The sequence below is a fragment of the Diadema setosum genome, chromosome 14, assembly GCF_964275005.1.
Source record: "Diadema setosum chromosome 14, eeDiaSeto1, whole genome shotgun sequence".
NCBI classification, from domain to species: domain Eukaryota; kingdom Metazoa; phylum Echinodermata; class Echinoidea; order Diadematoida; family Diadematidae; genus Diadema; species Diadema setosum.
The window spans coordinates 17,204,805-17,226,419 of NC_092698.1; the positions used below are offsets into that span (position 1 = coordinate 17,204,805).

The following is a 21,615-nucleotide window of genomic DNA, read 5'->3' on the forward strand; positions in this document are numbered from 1 at the left end:
CAGCTAATGTCGAGACATCTGTAATGCACAGAAGTATTTTGTTATATGTAGGCCTATGTATGTATACAGTGTATACGTGTATATATATATATATATATAATTATATATATATATATATATATATATATATATATATACATGTATGCATATATGTAGATAATATACATACATACATACTATCAATATTGAAACTCACTCTCCCACTTCATCGACCTAGCCGCACGAGGGAATAAGGCTCACCAGCTCAAAATGCCAGCGATATGGTATTGCATAGTTATGGTCATCACTCGGAATGATAAATTTCGATGCGTAGATGCCAACACACACAATGCAGCTGTGACATGTGACTGTCTTGGAGAGTTCTTGCTTTTGTTTTTTGTTTTTGTTTTTGTTTGTTTGTTTGTTTGTTTGTTTGTTTGTTTATTTTTGTCGGCCGTTGTTGTCTCCCTGTGGGTGTTGTCGTAAATTCACTTATTTCAGGTGTGTAAAATATTGATATCATAGCTTCAAATAGCGTCACTATTTTCTTCAACTACAATTGTATACTGTAAGTTGGTGGCATCTGCATTTAATTGTTGACACGTTCACAATTGGGAATGCACAACAAAGGCGTTTCCATCACACGTCCTTCACGTTTACTCTTGCTATCAAACAATTAATGTTCACGACAAAAATCGCGTGCCGATACCGGAATATTTCTTCGGCATACTGGCAGCTATTTACATAATATTTCTATTTTCTTCAATAAATTCTCATATTGTATGTTGCTACAGTCTGAAGCCGTATTCGATTGATGATTAAATCATACGTGTACGTTGTACTTTGTAAATTAAGTAAGCTTCAAAATAACACTTCAGCTAAGCTAAATATCGCATCCATTAGCATCAGTTTTCAAGATTTTTCAAGTTTCACGCTCTTTGCAAGAGCAAGGATACCATGTTCTTCGTGGACATTATTTATATATACACCAAGCAGAAGTTAATTGTATCACGCCTGCTTACACTGACCATCCGAGAAGAGAAATCGACGAGTGGAAATATAATCACCAATTTGATATGAGTGCTTGCTGTGGATGGGAGTATAAAGTTATGTATCTGTATCTGAAAACTGACGAATCCATTCAGTATGCCAAAACGAAATGGAAGACAAGGCAAAAGCTGCTCAAAATTCCATTCGAGTACACTTTATATAAATACCATTTTGAGAGATCTTTGAATGCATTATACATACACTATCCTCGCAATCATACTAAGCAGCCGTCTTTGGTCTTTCGGTAACATCCTGCCCCTTTGTTGTGTCTTGTTATTGCTGTCAATTAATCATGAAAGACAAGTACGACTTTTAATCACTTGTATCTAGGATTGCAGCTCTTTAAAGGCTATCAACCCTGTCATACGTCAAACGATCGAAATGATATTAGCCACAGTCCAAAAAAACAAACAATCAAACAAATAAATCTACTACATGTACAGTATGTAGCTTATCACATAATTGTTATTCGTCTGTGGTATACGTTAATTTCTTAACATATTCTACAAAACAAAACAAAAGTCTTCGTATCTATAAGCTAGATTCTTTCTCCTTCACTTCATCGTCATTAACGTTTACAACGCAGTTTTCCCCGTCCGCACATTCATTTTCCGGACCTCCCTCAGTCGCGATAAGGACTTCCTTGTCACATTCGCCATTTTCGTCTTCTAGTGACGAGTCGTCGATAGAGGGCGATAAATTCGGCTGAGTTGTCGTGGACGTCCGCATGTCAGATGTCAGATCTTATAAGACAAATGGACAACAGAACACAGAGAAGGGGGAGGACACAGTTAGATTACCAAAAAAAAAAAACAAAAAAAAATGAAATTTAATCAACAAAGGGGCAAGCGAAATTTTTGGCATTATTGCAATAACAATAAATTTGGACTTACAAACACCACCCATAAATATCTACCTTTGCACCCAGTGAAACATAGTAAATATAAGCATATAAAATTATTAAGGTTTGAGCACTGACGTTAGTTCTCCAAAGTGGTTTGAAGTGCATAAGTGCTCTTTACTTTGCCAAGAAGATGCCGATTGCAGCCACACATCGAAGTCACAGAGGGAAAGAGAGTGTGTGTGCACTTTAATGTTATTATGTAAATCATTCGCACGTTATGTCACTTTCGATGGCATCGACTGACCCAGGGTCAACATTGGATTGGCTGTAGTTATGTATGCACGACGATAAACGCACACGCACATACACACACACACACACACACACACACACACTTTTTGATGATATTTTTATTCGAATTTCGTTTGATGTCACCATAATTTTCACAATGTAATGAATGCAAAATATTCACCTTGATCAACGTGATTAAACCGAAAAACTTCTGTTCAATCGCACAGAAAATAGACAAGTGAAAGAACAGTATGACATGAAGGCCTGCAGTAAACTAAAATTTCACAAAGTCCGCGCGCGCGCGCGCGCACACACACACACACACACAGACTTACCACCATTCTGATTGTGGTTGATCTCTTTTGGTTCCTTACAAAGCTTGAGAGTGCTCACGTCATCACTATTCTCGTCGTCGTCGTCGTCGTCGCGACCGACTTTGCGAGCCGCAGTTGCCTTTGGCACGCTGGAAACAAGGATAACACAATTGTCAAACATGATAATAATAAAGTCACACATCAATCTAAGATGCTTTCATATAACATCATGTGATGTATATTACATCTATATAGTAAACTGCGAGAGATCGATCCTGACCGAAACATATATGTACGCCGTGTTTCATTGTGAAGCATAATGAATAAGGTGAAAAATATCAAATTTGATTCGGACGTAGCTCTATAGATACATATACATGTATATAACGACACACACACACTCACACGCACACACACACATATATATGTATATGTATATGTATATATATATATATATATATATATATTGTTATATAACTGCATTTGTGAGTGATGGAGTTTACATAGAATGCTTGTGAAAATTCGACAGAAAAATTTGTGATCTGGCTGCAGATTATCACACGTAGGGCCTACTCCATTCACACTATTAAATTCACAATTCCTTCATACAAGTCCATTTCTTGGCACCCACCTGTAGGTCGCTTGCTGTGGCAGCGTCCGGATACCTTTGACCCCGTATATGAGGAGCAAGACCAGAGTGAGGGCAAGAATGACGCTGCCTATCACAGAACCAACCACAACTGCGATGTCCAACTCGGCCTTGGTCTTTGGCTTCTCCACCGCTGCCACTTCGAGATCTGACGAAGGTTTAATTGTTAATTGAATCGAAAGGCTAACCGCCCTCTGCACTTCCAAATTAGAAGAGGACATAAGTTTATATAAAGCATCATAATTAAGATCATTTTTTTTCTTCTTTTCAAGAATCCATACCTCATACTGTTCATTCTTTACTGCTGCTCACTGGCACAGTTATTGCCTCTCAACAAATAATGATAAGGGTTTTCTTTTCAAAGAAACAGAAAGCATTTGTATAATGATATGACCGGCAAGATAAGCATTCCATGATATTATTCAGACAAAGAAAATGGGTTTATGACAGTACCTCTGGCCAAATCAAATTATTCCTGATGTGGACGTAATTAAGTTATTTTCTTTTTCATTACATTCTGCACGAACTAGAAAGTGATATGCACGTACATTGCGTACATTCCATGTAAATATGTTGTTTCATAACTATGTGACATGCATTTAAGTTGAACACCTTTGCAAAAGTCCTCGTAATTCGAAACCTCGTAATACGATTAGAACGATATACATTACCTTGACACCCTCCGGTAACTGAGTCACAAATATCATGCATTATGCATTGACAGGGTTGACTGCAATTTTGCCCAAAGTATCCAGCTTTGCAGGTATCCTCACACCTGAACGAGAAGGATGAGAAAAGTTAAAACAAGTATGCTGAAATTTGCAATACCTTACACTTCTGTTTTCCTTTTGAAATTAAGAACAAGTTTATGTTGTCACTACAAATCGATGATCTTAACCATTGAAATGATGTCTCCTAGCATACTACAAGGTATAACAACACGTGTAAAACAATATCACAGCAATCTTAATGTCATGACTACAAATCAGTGAACAAAGAATGATACAAGATATCTACCTTTCTCCTGTAAATCCGGGTGTGCAAAGACAGATCCCAAAGGCAGGATGACACCTGGCCCCATTGGCACACAGTGGACAAACCCCTGAACATTCGATTCCGTAGGTATCATCGGGACATGGTTGGCTGCAGTGCACGCCCATCCACCCGGCTTCACAGTCAACACACCCGACGACGTGGTCACACTTGCCACCATTCAGGCAACTACAAGTTTGAGCGCAGTCTGGTCCATACGTATCATTCTCACATGGCTGTTCGCAACGGGAGTTCGTCCAACCAACGGCGCAAACGCAACCGTCGACGTGGTGGCACACACCATGATCCGTGCACTCGCAAACGGCGGAACAGTTGTCTCCGTAAGTGTCATTTGCACACGGGGCATCGCACTGTGCTCCTTGCCATCCCCTGTCGCACACACACCCAACCTCTGGGTCGCACCTCCCATTCGAGTGACAATTGCATTCACTGGAGCAGTTCACGCCGAACCATCCTTTGGGGCACCTCTCTAAGCAGTTGGACCCAGTCCATCCTGCTTTGCAAATGCACCCTTCCACGTGATGACAGGATACGCTGTTTGTGCATCTACTGCATTCACTGGAACAGCTTTCTCCGTAGCTCCCTTCAGGGCATTGTACATTGCAACTCGAGCCTACCCAGCCAGGTGTGCAGAGGCAACCGTGAATGTGGTGACACCTACCCCCGTTTTGACAGTCACACACGTGGGAACAATTATCCCCAAACGTGTTTCCAAGGCAGGGGAGGTCACAGCGCGTCCCTTCCCAGCCAGGTCGACATACGCATCCATGAACGTGATGACATTCCGCTCCATTATTACAAGAGCAGCGAGTTTGACAGTCCACACCATAGAATCCTTCTGGACACGTTTCGGAACAGAAAACGCCAAGCCATCCAGGAGTGCAAGTGCATGAGCCGTTAATGTGGTTGCATTCTGCGCCGTTTTCACAAATACACTCTTCACTGCAGCGTTCTCCAAAGAAACCGTCACTACAAGGAGCTTCGCAAGAAATACCCATCCACCCTGAAAGACAATTGCAGCTACCGTTCGTGACATCACACAAAGCCCCATTTTGACACGTGCAGGACATATTGCAATCATTCCCATAAAAGCCCTCATCACAGGGGAACTGGCAAAACGTCCCTTGCCATCCTGGTTGACAGAGGCAGGAACCGTCGACAGCATCGCACACAGCACTATGCTGACATAGGCAGTTCTGTGCACAGTCCAAACCGAACATCCCTGCAGGACAGACTTCGGTGCAGAGATCGCCCTGCCAGCCAGGTCCGCACATGCAAGCGCCATCAAAACGACTGCAGCTCGCACCATTTTGACACTGGCACTGCTTAAGGCACCCGAGACCAAACAGACCGTGTGGACACTCCTGCTCGCAAGTACTACCTATCCACCCAGCAGTGCATGTGCAATCTCCTGTCTCAGGATTGCACATACCGTCATTACGACACTGGCAATGGTACGCGCACTGATCGCCGAAAAATCCTGGAGAACAACTCGTGTCACATAATACGCCCAAATAGCCTGGTTGGCACGTGCAGGTACCGTTGACGTGATTGCAGCTGGCGTTGTTTTTGCATTCACAAGGGGAGACGCAATTCTCACCATAGAAGTCAGTCGTGCACTGTTCATTACATGTGGGCCCCATCCATCCCGGCGTGCACTGACACGATCCATTGACAGGATTGCAAGAGGCGTCATTTGCACACGCACATCTATTCAGACAGTCTTCTCCAAAGTAACCATTGAGACACGGCTCCGAACAGACTTCACCCGTCCAGCCCGGTTGGCACGTACATGCACCGTCGACCATATTACACGTGGCGCCATTTTGACACCGGCATTCCTCCAGGCAGCCGACGCCATAGACCCCTTTGGCACATGGATTCTCACAGTTTGTACCCACCCAACCCGGAGAACAAGCGCATGAGCCGTCAACGTGATGACACAATCCTCCGTTTCTACACTCGCACTCCTCTTGACAGTTCAGTCCAAAATATCCTTCTGGACATCGTAAATCGCAAAGCGGTCCAGAAAAGCCTTCTGTACATGTGCAGGAACCATCAATGTGGCTACAGTTTCCGTTGTTCTCACATTGGCACGTTCCGTTGCAATGCGCGCCGTATGTTCCTGGAGGGCACTTGTTGGCACACATTGCTCCGATCCATCCCGGACTACAGAGACAGATGCCACTGACAGGGTCGCAAGAGAGGGCATTTTCACACTGGCAATTGGACGTACACCCTACCCCGAAGGTCCCTTGTGGACAATTCTCTGCGCATTCTTCGCCCGTCCATCCGGCAAGGCACGTGCATGACCCATTCTTCACGTCGCAGAGTCCTCCATGCTCACATCGACATTCATCACTGCAGTTACTTCCGAAGAATCCCGTATCACATGGGGCCTCACACCGTCTACCCTGCCATCCAGGATCGCAAAGGCAGCTCCCATCGACATGATTACACTCGGCTCCATTTAAACATTGACAACTTTCTTGACATTCGACTCCAAATAGTCCAATGGGACATTTCGTGGAACAAGTGTTGCCTGACCATCCCGGTGGGCAAGAACATGACCCTGTGATGTGGTCGCAAGATCCTCCATTTTCGCACTGACAGATTTCCATGCAGTCTGCGCCATAGTATCCTTCCTTGCATCTATCCTCGCAAGACCGTCCAGTCCAGCCGGGCAGACATGCGCATGTCCCATTCATGGGATCGCATACACCTCCGTTGACACAGCTGCAGTTCTGCGAGCAGCCGAGACCGTAAGAGCCGCTAGGGCACGGCTGGTCGCATTTGGCTCCTGTCAATCCTGCGGCACACTCGCAGGAACCATCCGGTCTGCACGGAGAGTTGTTCTCACACGCACACTCAATTTGACAGTATATCCCCGCGTAACCCGCCGGGCAGGTGCAGGTACCATTGAACCGATCACACGCTGCCCCGTGTTGGCAACGGCATCTGCATGATGTAGAGAGTTGCAAGAACGATTTACTCTTTGCTTTAAATAGATGTATCTTGAATTCTCTTGTGTAAGAAACAATATTTATATCTTCTCCGACAAACTCAGAAGTTGGAAAGTTTTGGGGTTCCGGATCAATGCAATTTGTTTCCTTGATAAAACGTTTTCTAAAGTAACGTACAAAAGGTTAAGGAAAGCACAGAACGACCTAGAGGATCGGTTGGGAGTATTAGACTGAAGATATTGAAAAGTTATTTCCGCCAATTCCATGACATTACTACATGTATGACTTGCATGTAGCTGAAGTAATAAGAAACTGAACAAGACTACGAAGTATATACAAACTCAAAATGGTTGGATTCTCCCTATATATACCTCTGCTTGTCTCAATTTGTTTTGTTGTTGTTGTTGTTTTCTCACCTTTTTGAACAGCCCCGACCGTAAAACAGGGAGGAGCACGGAGAAGAACACGTACGCCCGCTCCAGCCAGCTGTGCACGAACATCGACCGTTGAAGCGATTACAGGAGGCACCATTTTCGCAGGCACATCGCTATAAATGAGCAAATTAGTAAGGAGAAAGCAGATAGTGTGCATTTTTGTTTTCGCTGCTGGAGTTGTAACCGTTGTTGTTTCTTTTTGAAACACTAGTTCAAAATAGCTGTATTGTTGTTGATTTCTAAGTCGATGGAAAAAAAAAAAACTTCACTGAATTTTACCCTTCTTGATGCTGCACTTGCGCATATACTAATCACGTTAAGTTACAATAATTCTGATCACAAATTTTGTACTGTGATGTACATATTAACGTTTACTGATGTGTGGTTTAAAGTTCGTGTTATGTGTTTATACTTACTACATTCATCGACTAGGTATGTTGTTCTGTTGGGGCCAAGAGCAGGATTCACACTATCATTGTCAATGTCAAAGTCGCATGGTCGGTTTTAGTTCATACCATTGCTAGTCATCATAATTAACAAGCTCGCACAATTCTATCTCAGCAGTATTCTATTCCTGCTCATTTTTAATCAATACACTCTTCTTGACAAAATTATCAGAAAAATGCCAATATAGAATTATACCCACCCGTCGACAGCCGACACCGTACGTGGTGTTACTGCATGGTTCAGTGCAATCCGCTCCCGTCCAGCCCTTGGTGCAGGCACACGAGCCCGTGACCCGGTTGCACTTCCCCCGATTTCGACATGCACAGCGATTCGCACACCCTACTCCCCAAGTGTTTTTGGGACATTCTAGAACGAAAAAAAAAAAAAGGTAAAAGGTAGATGACAAAGAGGAATATCCAATTTTAAAAGAATGGGCCATTTCGTTTTCACTGAGTTCATGTCAGTATTTTTGTTTCAAGGTATAGTTTTATAACGCTACGCATACATGTAACAGATAACCATTACACCAGTTTTACACAGTATAGTACTAGTGTGTAACCATATCCAATAGAAAATTGTTTATAAAAGAAAAAAAATTAATTATTTGAGATACCACATTTCATGTTGTTGGCACACAAGAGACAATCAGACAGAACAAGGGAATGTAAATGAAGCTGTGCTTGATTGGAAAAGGCTTGGAGAATATTATTGATTAATTTTATCAAACATTCTCACTAGCTTCTCGAAATTTATGTACGAAATTATATCTAATCTGCCCTACTGCAACTCGACATTACGAAGGATCGTTTGATATTGGGACAAGCGATCAAAAAAAAAAAAAAAAACAATGAATGAAACACTCTTATCATTTTTGTAGTGTAAGAATGTTGTTATTATCATTATTGTTATTATCATCATCATCATAAATGCAGTTATTGTTATTATTATCATCATCATCAAAAAGAAAAATTGATCCTTCTGAGTGACTGTGTTAGTTTCCATCCTACTTCTGCAATCAAAATTTCTATAATGTGCTTTAAACAAAATGTAAAAAATACTTGCAAAAGGAGAAGGTAATAATCATGTGCTCTTACTTTTGGTGCAGCGGTTGTCACCCTGCAGCAGCCAGCCTGCACAACAGTCTAGAGTGGTTGAGCCGTCAGGATTCCTGTTCAACGAGAATGGTTCAGAGACTTTTTTTTTTTCGTAGTCATAGCAACGCGAAGTGTCATCACCATCATCATCATCATCACAAGAATTAGAAGAGCCTCTCTTCAAATCGAATAACTCTTATTGTTGTTCTCTGATCGTTTGATTAATCAATAAAACACTGTTAATTGAACAATAGAGCGCAGACACACACGCACACACTCACACTGCGAAATATAACTGTTATTCAACGCACACAAAGACTCCCACACAATTATTACTTCTGGCACATTTGTTTTCAAATGATTCATCAACATGTCATAAATTAAACAAACGTGAAATGTTAAAAAGGTTGGAATGCATGCAATTTAAGTCGTCAACTTTGAATTATCTGGTCAGCTAGGATCAAGTCGTGGGGCTTGCATATACATTGTTTTTCTAAAGCCCCGTTTTAACAGAGCCTTTCTAACTAGAGGTGCCGCGACAACGTCCGGGTAGCGTCCAGGTAATCGTTTTTTTAACTCTACTTGCTAAAACGGTCCCCGCAAAATGTTGCTGGGACGGTATAGCGCTAACTTTTGCTTTTTGCTTTTGTAATCTCCTGCCATTTTATTGTCCGATGCGAGGAATTGTGTTCATCGGACGTTGTCGAGACGTTGCCGCGATAATAAGGTCTGTAAAAACAGGGCTTCAGGTTCGTTATTAATGTGTGATCATAAACTTGAACATATATAACGCTGCAGAATCATAATTATACAAACAGATCACCATCTATACAGGTGAATACAGGTGGATGAACCTGGAGATCCGACTGAACCTGTCAAGAGATTTTTTTTAAATCTCCTCCATTTGTATTCAAGTTGACCATAATTCCGTCTGATGTTTACATCGGTTGACGTGACTTTGTGAATCTAATTGGTTCTCCTGTCATTTCATCTTGACAACCATGAACAATTAAAAAAACAGACAACCATGAACAACTAAAAAAAAATGTAGATTTTTAACACGCCTTTCACAACATGGCTCTTTTTCTTCCTCCACAGAAATATGTCACACGTCAGTAAGGAATCATAACAAAAATACAAAAAGGGGATGCATGGGGTCATGTCGGTTTGCGGCTTTCAGTTCACGATGACGGCAGGTGTTGGTCCGAGAGAGCCAACCGTGTGGAATGACGCGCATCTCCTGACATAGTCACGGAATCCGATCGCGTTTCTATGAACCATTCATGCTTACATCGGGTGATGTTTTCTAACCAGGAACTGACGGGGAGAGGGGGGGGGGATAGAAGAGTATGACCTTTAATAAGATCAGTGACAGAATATCAACTGTATGTATTTTTATTATGTATTTTTTCTACATATCACAGTAATACAGCCTTTATTCAGAAAGTCTTGATTATTTAATATCATTAGAACTCAACAATAAATCGATGTGAATAAACAGACATGTGGGACATTTCATATGATATGAAAAACATGCCAATATTATTATGATAATACACCTATGCTCTGCTTCACTTTTCCATGAAAACATGATTTTGTGTGTGTTTCTTTTGATTCGACAAGTTTCTTATTACATGTAGGCCTTATTTGATTCTAAATCCAATAGAACTTCCACCGGTTAGTATGGGAGATTGTTAGTTTATCTATCAAAGTGAAATCAGGATGGCATTTCAACTGAAAAAAAAAACACCGAAAATCGTCAATGAGGGAAACTCTCGGACAAAAATGTTAAACTGTTACTGTACCGTCCGAGTTAGCTTAAGAGCTATATAGTCTGGAATAACCCATTGTAATGGTCGGCGACACTTCGAACAACCCAATTGTTACGTGAGAGTTCGATCATCGAGGTGTGAATAAAGCGAATAAAAAGCAAGGATGTGCGAATCAATAATTACCAAGACATTACATCCGAAAGGGCCAGGCTGCATGGGCGAGCAGACAGACAAGAAAATAAAACAAAACATACAAACATACTTAGGAAACCGCGGATCAAGTGCGCGGAAGTACTCACATGATAGATTGAAAAGACTTTTTACCGCGTTTTATTCTCCAAGATCAGGGCGGAATATGGGCGCGTTGCCGTATGAAAATAAACCCTGGGTCTCTGCGTGGTTGGTAAAGCGTAAATATTTAACATTTTCTTTAAAGGGATGAGAGATAATAAGCATCACTTTCCAGAACAGATATTCTTGAATCCGACTCATTGAACAGAGTCAGTAACCTTTTTGTGACCACGCCAAGTCTCGACACGGGAAATATGTTCCCGCCTCTGGTAAATTTACATGCTAGTATGCTGTTCAGTTTAGTTTAATTCTGCTTCGTTTTGTTTAATTTGGTTTATTGTTTTGTTGTTGTCTTAGGGGTGCTCTACGAGTAAGCAGCCAATGCCGAAATCCTGGACACGTCTGGCAGTGTTATTATTGTTCTTGTTTTAACTTGGAGGAAGTTATGTGCTATGCTAGAGTGTATAATAATTACAATACATATCATGCATGGCCTTGATGCGCGACTGTACAATGAAGAAGCAATTGCGTGACGCAATGGACAGACTATAAGCCAGTTCGGAGTTAGCTCATGGGCACATTGGTACGAATGACCTTCTTTTTTTCTCAGTTGGTTAGGGGCACCTCACTCGTTTTCAGAGCGACATAATGCATAATCTTTACGTAACAATTTATGGGATTCACCAACCCTGTTCAAACAAAGAATAAACTTGTGTAGACCAGATGAGCAGAATGATCTGTCAATTCACACTTGAGAAAGCATCCATATCATTATTTTGCATTGAATGTATTGACAATCTCTTTCTATTGATATTGCCAAATACCACTTTTGCTGTCAGGTGGATGTGCTGGCAAGCAGCATTTATAAGGATTACATGAATAATCATTACATCACAGACGCTTATCCCAGTAAATTTAAAAACCAACATGCCTGTTGGTCCGAATGACCTTGTTTCTGCTCATGCGCAAAGTGGAACTCCGAACTGGCTTATTATTGAGCTCTAAGTAGGAACAACACAGTATAGGATAAAAGCCGTTTGTTCTGAAATCTAAGCAGCGGCCGCGAAAGGCTTTTTAGTGTGTATGTATGTGTGATGGGAGGGGGTCAAGTCAATGGTAACCCCTCCCCCGCCCTTCCTTGGAAAGTTGTGAGTTTTTGTCGTATATATATTTATATATATAATTATATACTTGTTACTTGTTTTTCTGATTTTTAATAGTCAAGGTGAGGGGTATACAGCCTCTATACCCCCTTTCGCGACCCCAGCTTTAAAAAAAAAGTATATAGGTCATACAATGAAAGTAATTAAACACAACAATGTTGATAAAGGGATATCAATGATAACAACAAGATCAAATCATTGAAAGTTAGATTGATATTCATGATGCAATGAAAATAGTAGTGTCAAACAAACATAACGTGTCACTAATTATAGACATATTGGACTTCAGAGGAGCTAAGTGATGTATTGAAGCAGGAATATAGTGGTGTGATATTAATGGAGTAAATAACGCTGATTTAGCACATCTCCACACAAAAATAATGTACACAGTAGAAAACAACTAGTGTGGTCTATAACACGGGATGAAAACAGATCACATATCCCGTTTAAACCCGCGTGAGTGAAATTTTGCGTAGCTTTCTTGGTTGCTTTCCACCAATTCGGTGCGAACCAAATCGCCTTGGAGCGGACTAATCAGATACGATGCTGGAAACGAGAAACGAGTTGACCATGGGGCGAGGACATAACCAAATGTACAAATCAAACTCCCGACTCGGCGAAAAGCGTATTATCATGATTATTGAGGACCGCACAGCTGCTGCGCGCGAAACAGATGTCCGCAGAGCGAACGCTTTGCAGACGACAGTACCACGAGTCATGGCTGTGTGTGAATGCACGTGAGTTCACTATCAAAGACGACTCCAAGGACCCCGATAACTCGAGTAATTACTTTGCTAGCAAAATCCTGCATTCTACATCTCAGCACCGACGAATACTGTAGTCCCGTTGTTCCATACAGCACTAAACTGGAAGATGCTGGCAGCCCGCATTTTACCCTGTTGACGAGTTAGGAGCTTATCATAATTTCTTGACAATTCCTCCTCCTCATACACCTCGATCGACATGACAGTAATGCCATGAAGTGGATAACTAAAATACTGATCACGTTTTATTCAAAATACACGAATGCAGAGACTCCAACTCTCCCGCTTTCGACGGAAGATCTCCCGCCGAAAGCCCATTTTTGCAAAATCTCCCGTTCTCCCGCTTGAGTTTTAATTTCTCCCACCCCCCCCCCCCCGGCTCTGTATCTCCCATTGGAAAGGATTTCTTACTTATTGCCATCGTATGTTGAAAAATAAGCCCTAGATAGCACGAGAGAGCATCTCTTCCAGAGCCCTTAAGCGGGCCCTGGACCCCGGCCGAAAGAAACTTCGCGCTTCGCGCACGTCAACTTGGAGTCCCCGTTTGCTAGGGGTTTCAGGCGGGAGAATTGGGGGTTGGAGTCTCTGCGAATGTCAAATTAAAAGCAAAGAAATTTGTCCATGCAAACTTAATCTGTTGGCTTGAATATTTACTATTTTATAAGGCAACAATCATGGACCGATCCAATATTGTCATCTAAAATTTCATTGTATCAATATCATAGTAGCCAATTCATACAATAATTTACGGCGATCTGATGTTCACCGGTGGTTCGGTGTAAAAATGGCAGAGGTAAAAATGGCAGGGGTAAAAATGGCAGAGGTAAAAATGGCAGAGGTAATAATGGCAGAGGTAAAAATGGCAGAGGTAAAAATGGCAGAGGTAAAAATGGCAGGGGTAAAAATGGCAGAGGTAAAAATGGCAGAGGTAAAAATGCCAGGGGTAAAAATGGCAGAGGTAAAAATGCCAGGGGTAAAAATGGCAGGGGTAAAAATGGCAGGGGTAAAAATGGCAGAGGTAAAAATGGCAGGGGTAAAAATGGCAGGGGTAAAAATGGCAGGGGTAAAAATGGCAGAGGTAAAAATGGCAGAGGCAAAAATGGCAGGGGTAAAAATGACAGGGGTAAAAATGGCAGAGGTAAAAATGGCAAGGGTAAAAATGGCAGAGGTAAAAATGGCAGAGGTAAAAATGGCAGCGGTAAAAATGGCAGAGGTAAATAATTATGTGGTAAAAATGTCAGCGGTAAAGTTGTCAGTGGTCGAAATGTCGGTGGTCAAAATGCTAAAGATAAAGATGCCATTGATAAGAATTTAGTCGTTGAAATGCAAGAGGACGAGGTAAAAGTGACAGAGATTTTTTTTTTTCTTCATGTTTCTGACACCTTTCTCGCAATACGCGCTTTTCGTGCCTTCTCCTGAAATAAAGCACGGGGGAGACCGGGGAGAAATGGGACACGGGGAGAAATATGGGACACTCATGTAACTTGAAAAATGCTCGGCCAGTCAACAATGTAATTATATCAGTAAAAAGATGAGCCTCGGTACACCTGAAAATGGACATATTAACCACTATACAGCTCTACAGGTATCTTGTCAGTAAAATATCAAACTTACTTTAGATCTGGTAGGTCCTATACTATGTTAATAAGTATTTTAAAAAGTGTGCAAACTTCTGAAAATAAAATTGCTTGACAACAGACATGCAGGTATGAAAAATTGGCAGGGATCTTTTACTGTTTCTGTTACCACTGGGAGAAATTTAATCGGAAATAGGGCAGTGTTACATTTCTCCCCGCGGCACATGTAAAGAGAGTCTTGCAGAGCTTTACAGCGATCCCTGTGTAAATTGAATCGCGATCGTATGGTACGTCATAGGCGGTGATTTCAATCTACCTGGATGGGATTGGATTGGATTTTCTTACTGTTGTTGTATAACGAGGGAACAACGTTATTTTCGGTGGCTGAATCTACCATTCTTTAGCAACACACCATATTGATAACATAATGGAATCTGACTTTTGAGCAACAGCTAAGTTTGAAAGGCATCAAACATTTACATTTTTCTTCCTGCGGATTCGTTCAACAATGATTGAAAGAAATTAAATGGCAAACTATCAGTTTTTACTCTCACTAGAACAGTTTATTGCTAAAGTTCGTCTCCAGTTTTAATAGGCATAAGTTTGTAAAGTGACCACAAAGTGTTCATTAAACTTCGAGATATTTGTTTTTGCGCCATGTGATACTTGAACAATGTAATAAAATATTTTGCAAGAGCTTATTTGTTTTTGCGCCATGTGATACTTGAACAATGTAATAAAATATTTTGTAAGAGCTTACTTATGTCTGCCGATACATCTGCTGTAGTTTGTTTTTTGCGTTTTGTATTTTTACTTCTACATTACATATGTGGTGATCAGGCCTTGTGAGATAAATAGGCTCCTACGAAACCTGAATGTGAGAAAATAATATTGAACAGGTGAAAAATTAGCGGTTTGTTTCGACTATGTCTCCTTCACTTCTTTACACTAAACAGTTCAAAAAATGAAAAATAATGACAATATACTAGCCTGGACGTAAGCGGAATTCGTTTGTGTAAGAGTGTGTATGTGAGAGTATGTATATCTGCGTATATGTTTATACCAAAAGTGGGTTCGTGTGTGTGTGTGTGTGTGTGTGTGTGTGTGTGTGTGATAACTTCATTGGGCGAAACAACGTAGGATTATACTGTTTAAGGGCTTTGCAGCATTGTTGGAACCCCCTAATAATGATAGATAATAATAATAATAATGATAATAATGATAATAATAATAATAATAATAATAATAATAATAATAATAATAATGATAATAAATAATAAAAATAATTTCCCATAGGCTTACTTTGCTCTTAGCTGGTTTATTATTTCTCTGCACACAGACAGATTACGCCACTGCACTTGAATCAAACTCAGAATAATGAGAGTGCTCTAATCTTTTTAAAACATAATTCAATCAATATTCTTCAAATCTGCAGTTTGGATTTGATAATTCGATAAATACAGTTTGCTCTGGCTAGGTTATCATTCAAAACCTCTTCATACGTTTATATCTGACGAAATCGCTCTCATTACTTCTGACATTTTACTTCTGCCATTTTTACCTCTGCCATTTTTACCTCTGCCATTTTTACCTCTGTCATTATTACCTCTGCCATTTTTTCCTCTGCCATTTTTACCCCTGCCATTTTTACCTCTGCCATTTTTACCTCTGCCATTTTTACCCCTGCCATTTTTACCCCTGCCATTTTTACCCCTGCCATTTTTACCTCTGCCATTTTTACCTCTGCCATTTTTTCCTCTGCCATTTCTACCCCTGCCATTTTTACCCCTGCCATTTTTACCTCTGCCATTTTTACCCCTGCCATTTTTACCCCTGCCATTTTTACCCCTGCCATTTTTACCCCTGCCATTTTTACCTCTGCCATTTTTACCTCTGCCATTTTTACCCCTGCCATTTTTACCCCTGCCATTTTTACCCCTGCCATTTTTACCTCTGCCATTTTTACCTCTGCCATTTTTACCTCTGCCATTTTTACCTGGCACCTCACCGGTAGCAGTCTGCCTGAACTAACAGCTTTACTGTTTTCAAAGTGTGTACGAAATTAATTTCCTCTTTGAAAAGCGATGATGAATTTACAGTGAATGTTATGCTAATTTGATTTTATGTGTGCTTGTGTATGTGTGTGTGTGGCCGAAAGTTGTTGTTGTTGTTGTTGTTGTGTGTGTGTGTGTGTGTGTGTGTGAGACCGAAATTTTGTTGCTTTTTTTATATACCCTTGTGAGTGTGAGTAACATGATTCAGTATAGTCAAAGAAATATATATATATTTTTTTGTACATGTCAATACTTTCTCGTGAAGAAATGGTCAGTAGGCTTGTTTTATAATCGAGTTGTTATGTTGAAGAGGGATGATTGGCAGTATAAGTTGATAAATGGATTTGTGTTTTGAATGGCATTTGTACCGTTTTATGTTCATGGTACACCCAGAATGGGTTGATTTATGAATGATTTGAATGAAATCAATAAAATATCATTGAAAAAAAAAGTGTGTGGGGGGGGGGGTGGGTGCAAATCACTTATGACAGCATTTTGTCTCGTGGTGAGAAGGCAAATGAACCAGGGAGGTGCTAGAGAAGGAGAGGCAACTAAAGCTCTCTTTGAAGTCATGCTCGGCACCGCCGAGAAGTTATGCGTTCAACTACAGGTGTTACCCATGTGCTTTGACAAAAGAGAGCATCAATAATCTGGACTAGCGCTCTCACATCTAGAAATATTTGCTCCTACTGCAATTCGCTCTCTCTTTCAATGTGATGGCAACAATGAATTTGTGTACCTTGAATTGGAGCAGCGAATCAAAATGCAGTGTAAAACTCACAATTTTAACAGCAAATGGTTTAAAAACACGCTGGAACACGCTTTAACGGAGTACTTTATTTGAAAGATCAAAATATCCCTTATTATACAGATAGAAAATTAACATGCGGAAATGTGCGCATTATAGAAAAAAAAAATAGGTTTTTAAGAGGGCCTAATTTTCATTTCCTTTCGATTTGCGAATTACAAAGAAACTAGAAATACATGTTAATAATATTGAATTCTTTCCTAAACTATCCTAAATCAATTCGAGTATTTCATTTAAAATTTTGCGATGAAATAAAGCTTGTACTTCAACGAAAGGTGAAACGCGTTCTTCGTCTCCGAACTTCGTCTTGCAACTAGAGCGGTGCCGAACATGACTTCAAAGCGTAATGGAATGCTAGACATCCCGTTGTAACGCCTTGAACCCAAACATGTGTTTGCATGAATTACGAAGAGTTGCCACTCCATCTCTGTAAGACCCCGTTTACAGTGCGGGGCCGGGCTCGGCCGCGGCTCGGCCGCGGCCGAGCCCGGCCTCAATTGCGCGGCCGAGCCTCGCAATTTTGTCCGTTTACACTGCTGGGCTCGGCCGCGCTTTTGATTCAAACCTTTCAATATTTTGTCGTAGTGGCGCTCTGCTTGTAAACAAATGCAATTTGGTATTGTCTGGTTTTCAGACCCTTTGCCAAATGAATTCCGTGGCGACGAAGTCGCCGTTCGGGCAAAGGCCTTTGCCGAAGGAAAGAATCCTTTGCAGGACAAAACCACCTGAAACTATACTGGTTTTCGACGTTGAGGGGGTTAATATCCTGAATAGCGAAAGATACAGGCAGAGGGTTTGGAAGCCAGACTAAAATTGGCCGCGAAATTGGCCGCGCATTTGGCCCAGTTTGCGTTTACACTGAGAAAAGGCCGGGCTCGGCCGCGGCTCGGCCGCGGCCGAGACCACCTCCAGAGCGAGGCCAAATGCGAGGCCAATTTTGGCCTCGCATTTGGCCTTTTGCGCGTTTACACTGAAGCGAGGCTGGACTCGGCCGCGGCCGAGCCGCGGCCGAGCCTCGCACTGTAAACGGGGTCTAACACCTCCCTGAATGAATTTTACAACTTACAAGGGACATTCCCCACTATGATGCCAATTTACATGACAATCGTCACCTGTTTGTTCAATTCTGACGACTCGCCCTAAACACCTGGTCATATCAGAGAACCATCTGCTCTGTGTCTGAAGTATGTGTGGAATTCGAGTACATTAAAATGCAGCAGTTAATGAAAAAGACATGGATTTAAACGTGCACGCAAATTCACGAATTCTTCCTTTCCTCTTCCTCCCATTGAATACCGGTAGTCAGGTTCTGTAATGCTGCAGATTTTTAAATGCATGCTTTGTTCACAAAAGTTGCCCTTAACAACCACAAAGCTTGCCGCAGACTTGCCCTACCTAGCAACAACTAAGTGAATATCTGCCTTTGGAACTTAAAGGGAGGGAGCAGATGAATAAATACTTCGTCACTAGGCTATAGAATAAGAGGCATCCATTGGTTGTAATACCTTACAAAAACTGTCTATTCGATCACCTTCTTGTTTAAAGACGTCAAGACAACACAAATTCACTCGGTGCCCATATTAAAGCGCGTGATCTTTAAAAAAGGACATTTTATCACCCAGTTAATGATTTTTAGCATCCCGGACATCTTAATGAGGAATCCTAACCAAAATTTGCCCTTGGAACTTATGATCGCTGGATGATGAATACAGAATTGTTGTTCGGGTCAGTTTAATTCAGTTGAGTTTGTTTTATTTATCTGTTTGTACAAATGAAAAACAAAACAAAACAAAACAAAAACGCAATGGATCAACGACAATCTAACTGTGATATGGACAAATTAGTGATAACTAAATTCATTTATGGCATAATAGAGATAATCTTTATACAGGTACATGAAAGAAATAATGCCATATACGTGCAAACATTAGCATATTTCGAGGTACGTCATTAATAAGCAGTGTGCTTGACTGGGATGACAGCCTCGGACTACCAGCGTGTAATAAATTCCCAATGATAAATTACCACTGCTGCTGTTAATACTGCTGCTACTGCTAAATTGAAACAATATGAAGACACACTAAAATCACTGACAGAATCATTTATTTTGATATAGGTGACCCTAAGAATGACGGCTATAATGTCTTATTTACCCATCTTTTGGCAGTTTGATCTACAATGCATGTGCCGTTTTGTTGTCTCTAGAATAAAATGGATGAATGGCAGTGCGAAGCTTTTTTTTTTTTTTTTTTCACCGTCCCCCTTCTTAACTACTATTCTGTGATCGCTGTGAGAAGGCGTGGCTAGGCAGAGGTTTGTCTCAGACTCCCTTTACCTCCTGTGATTTGCTCACATTTTAAAATCATTTTTGCCACCGAGACTTTTCCCTTTTACAATGGAAGTGCTTTCTTTACACTTCCCCTTGGCTCTGATTCATAGTTCCTCAGTTATGTACTGATTTGTTTTATATACAATATACAACAGTCGACACATTCAATCTACCTTGCCCTTACAAATGCTTCTAGAATCCATAGAGGGTTTTCTTTAATTGTTTGTTTGTTTTTTGTTTTGTTTTTTGTCATTGACAGGTTCGTTGACTGCTTGTAATTTTACAAGGACAGCTCATTGGCTGGATCCGAATACACTGTAATAGATGAATCCGACTTCAGAGCACTGTAACTTATGGCGGCCATAACTGGGGGCTTCCAAAGAAGAAGAAAAACACTGTCAATGGGCTATGCAATGAGCCAGGTGCGTTAATTGCTGTCAGTGCATAAACTATCTCTTGTTGGACGTACTTCAAGCCCGCCGTTAGAAATTACCATGAAAAAAAAGTGCCCAAATCGAATTGGTCTATACTGTCTCACGTCTGCATGAAATCGATCCAAACATTTATTTACATGATGAGTCTTCATCCAAATAGATGAAATACATCGCAAATCCAATTTTATTGTCATCGAAAAAGTGCATTGTCTGTTCCAGATGGTGCGCATACCATGACTGAACGACATGACCGGCCATTTCATCTATACCGACGGGGCCAGTGTCGGTGAGAAATTCTGTGGCGCGCTCTTTATTTTGTGAAAAAGACAATTAATCTGCAACTCTGTACTTGGTAGCTGAGGAACATACAATCTGTAAGGTCCACGTGTATTATGCTGCGTTGGTTGTGGCATGCGCTAATTTCTAACAGTGAAGCAAGTCCCTTACTACGCGAAAACGTTCATTTACAAAATATTATGAAGGTTATATAGAAACTACATCCGTCAGCTGAGCAACACACGTACTGATTTTACGGCGGGTCGGCTCTAAACCTGCCTCAAAATTATGTGTCGGCGGTAAGAAGTGGACACTGTAAATTTTCGTGCGGAACTTTAACCAAAGCTCATCTCCATTTTTATGTGAAAGTAAAACATTCTTTACTTTTCATTTTCTCATGTTAGATACGTCAAGAACTTCAGTAAAAACGTAACCGATAGGATCGCAAGGTATAGCACAAACCTCGGGCTGTGAGAGGTCATTATTGATTGTATCGAAAGTAGATCCTGGTTAAACCAAAACTATAGGTATTCACTCCCTGCACCTTAATGTGCTTTTCAATGTCCATTTCAAACTGGAATTGTGGAAGGTCATGCGATGTGCAAGTCTTAAAGTTTTGAAATAACATTTTAGTGCTCACTAGGCCTGTATGCTATCATCATGGCCATGATATTGTCCATATAGCTTTGAAGGGGGAAAATGCTTGGACAATTACGAGTTTGGTACAGCAACGAAACGAATCTATCGTACTTACTCGTATTCACAAACATTTTTGGCGCCGCGCTGAAGTTGTGACTGACCGCCATCAATCATGATGGCTATGCAGAAGATGGAGAGGGAGATCGTTGTTGTCATGGTGATACGGGACGACATCGTGCGAGCTAGATAACAGATGTAGGAGCATGCATCCAGATTGATGGATATGGAGCACGACAGCTGATGTTCCAGTGATGTCGATCACATAAGCATTTAGCCCGCGAATGGGCCAAGATTTCGTTGTTTGGCTGAGAACAACAGGACATGCGCACT

The 21,615-nt window shown here is 41.1% G+C and overlaps 1 protein-coding gene across 1 annotated transcript; it reads right to left on the reverse strand.

Annotated features, from left to right (window-relative positions):
• Positions 1 to 568: 568 nt before the first annotated feature.
• On the reverse strand, positions 569 to 21,615 carry LOC140238062 (uncharacterized). Its single transcript, XM_072317985.1, has 9 exons — positions 21,341 to 21,615; positions 9,119 to 9,192; positions 8,224 to 8,390; positions 7,560 to 7,690; positions 4,145 to 7,138; positions 3,799 to 3,902; positions 3,110 to 3,275; positions 2,500 to 2,627; positions 569 to 1,772 (listed from the first exon to the last, which is right to left on the reverse strand). Exons 1-9 carry the CDS (start codon positions 21,457 to 21,459, stop codon positions 1,561 to 1,563), a joined length of 4,095 nt encoding a protein of 1,364 aa, XP_072174086.1. The 5' UTR covers positions 21,460 to 21,615; the 3' UTR covers positions 569 to 1,560.

Coding starts and splice junctions, on each gene's coding strand:
- LOC140238062 (XM_072317985.1), bottom strand. CDS start 21,459: ATGTCGTCCCGTATCACCATGACAACAACGATCTCCCTCTCCATCTTC. Junction 8,391..9,118: donor TGACAACCGCTGCACCAAAA/GTAAGAGCACAT, acceptor TTTTCGTTCTAG/AATGTCCCAAAAACACTTGG. Junction 2,628..3,109: donor CCACAGCAAGCGACCTACAG/GTGGGTGCCAAG, acceptor CCTTGTTTCCAG/CGTGCCAAAGGCAACTGCGG.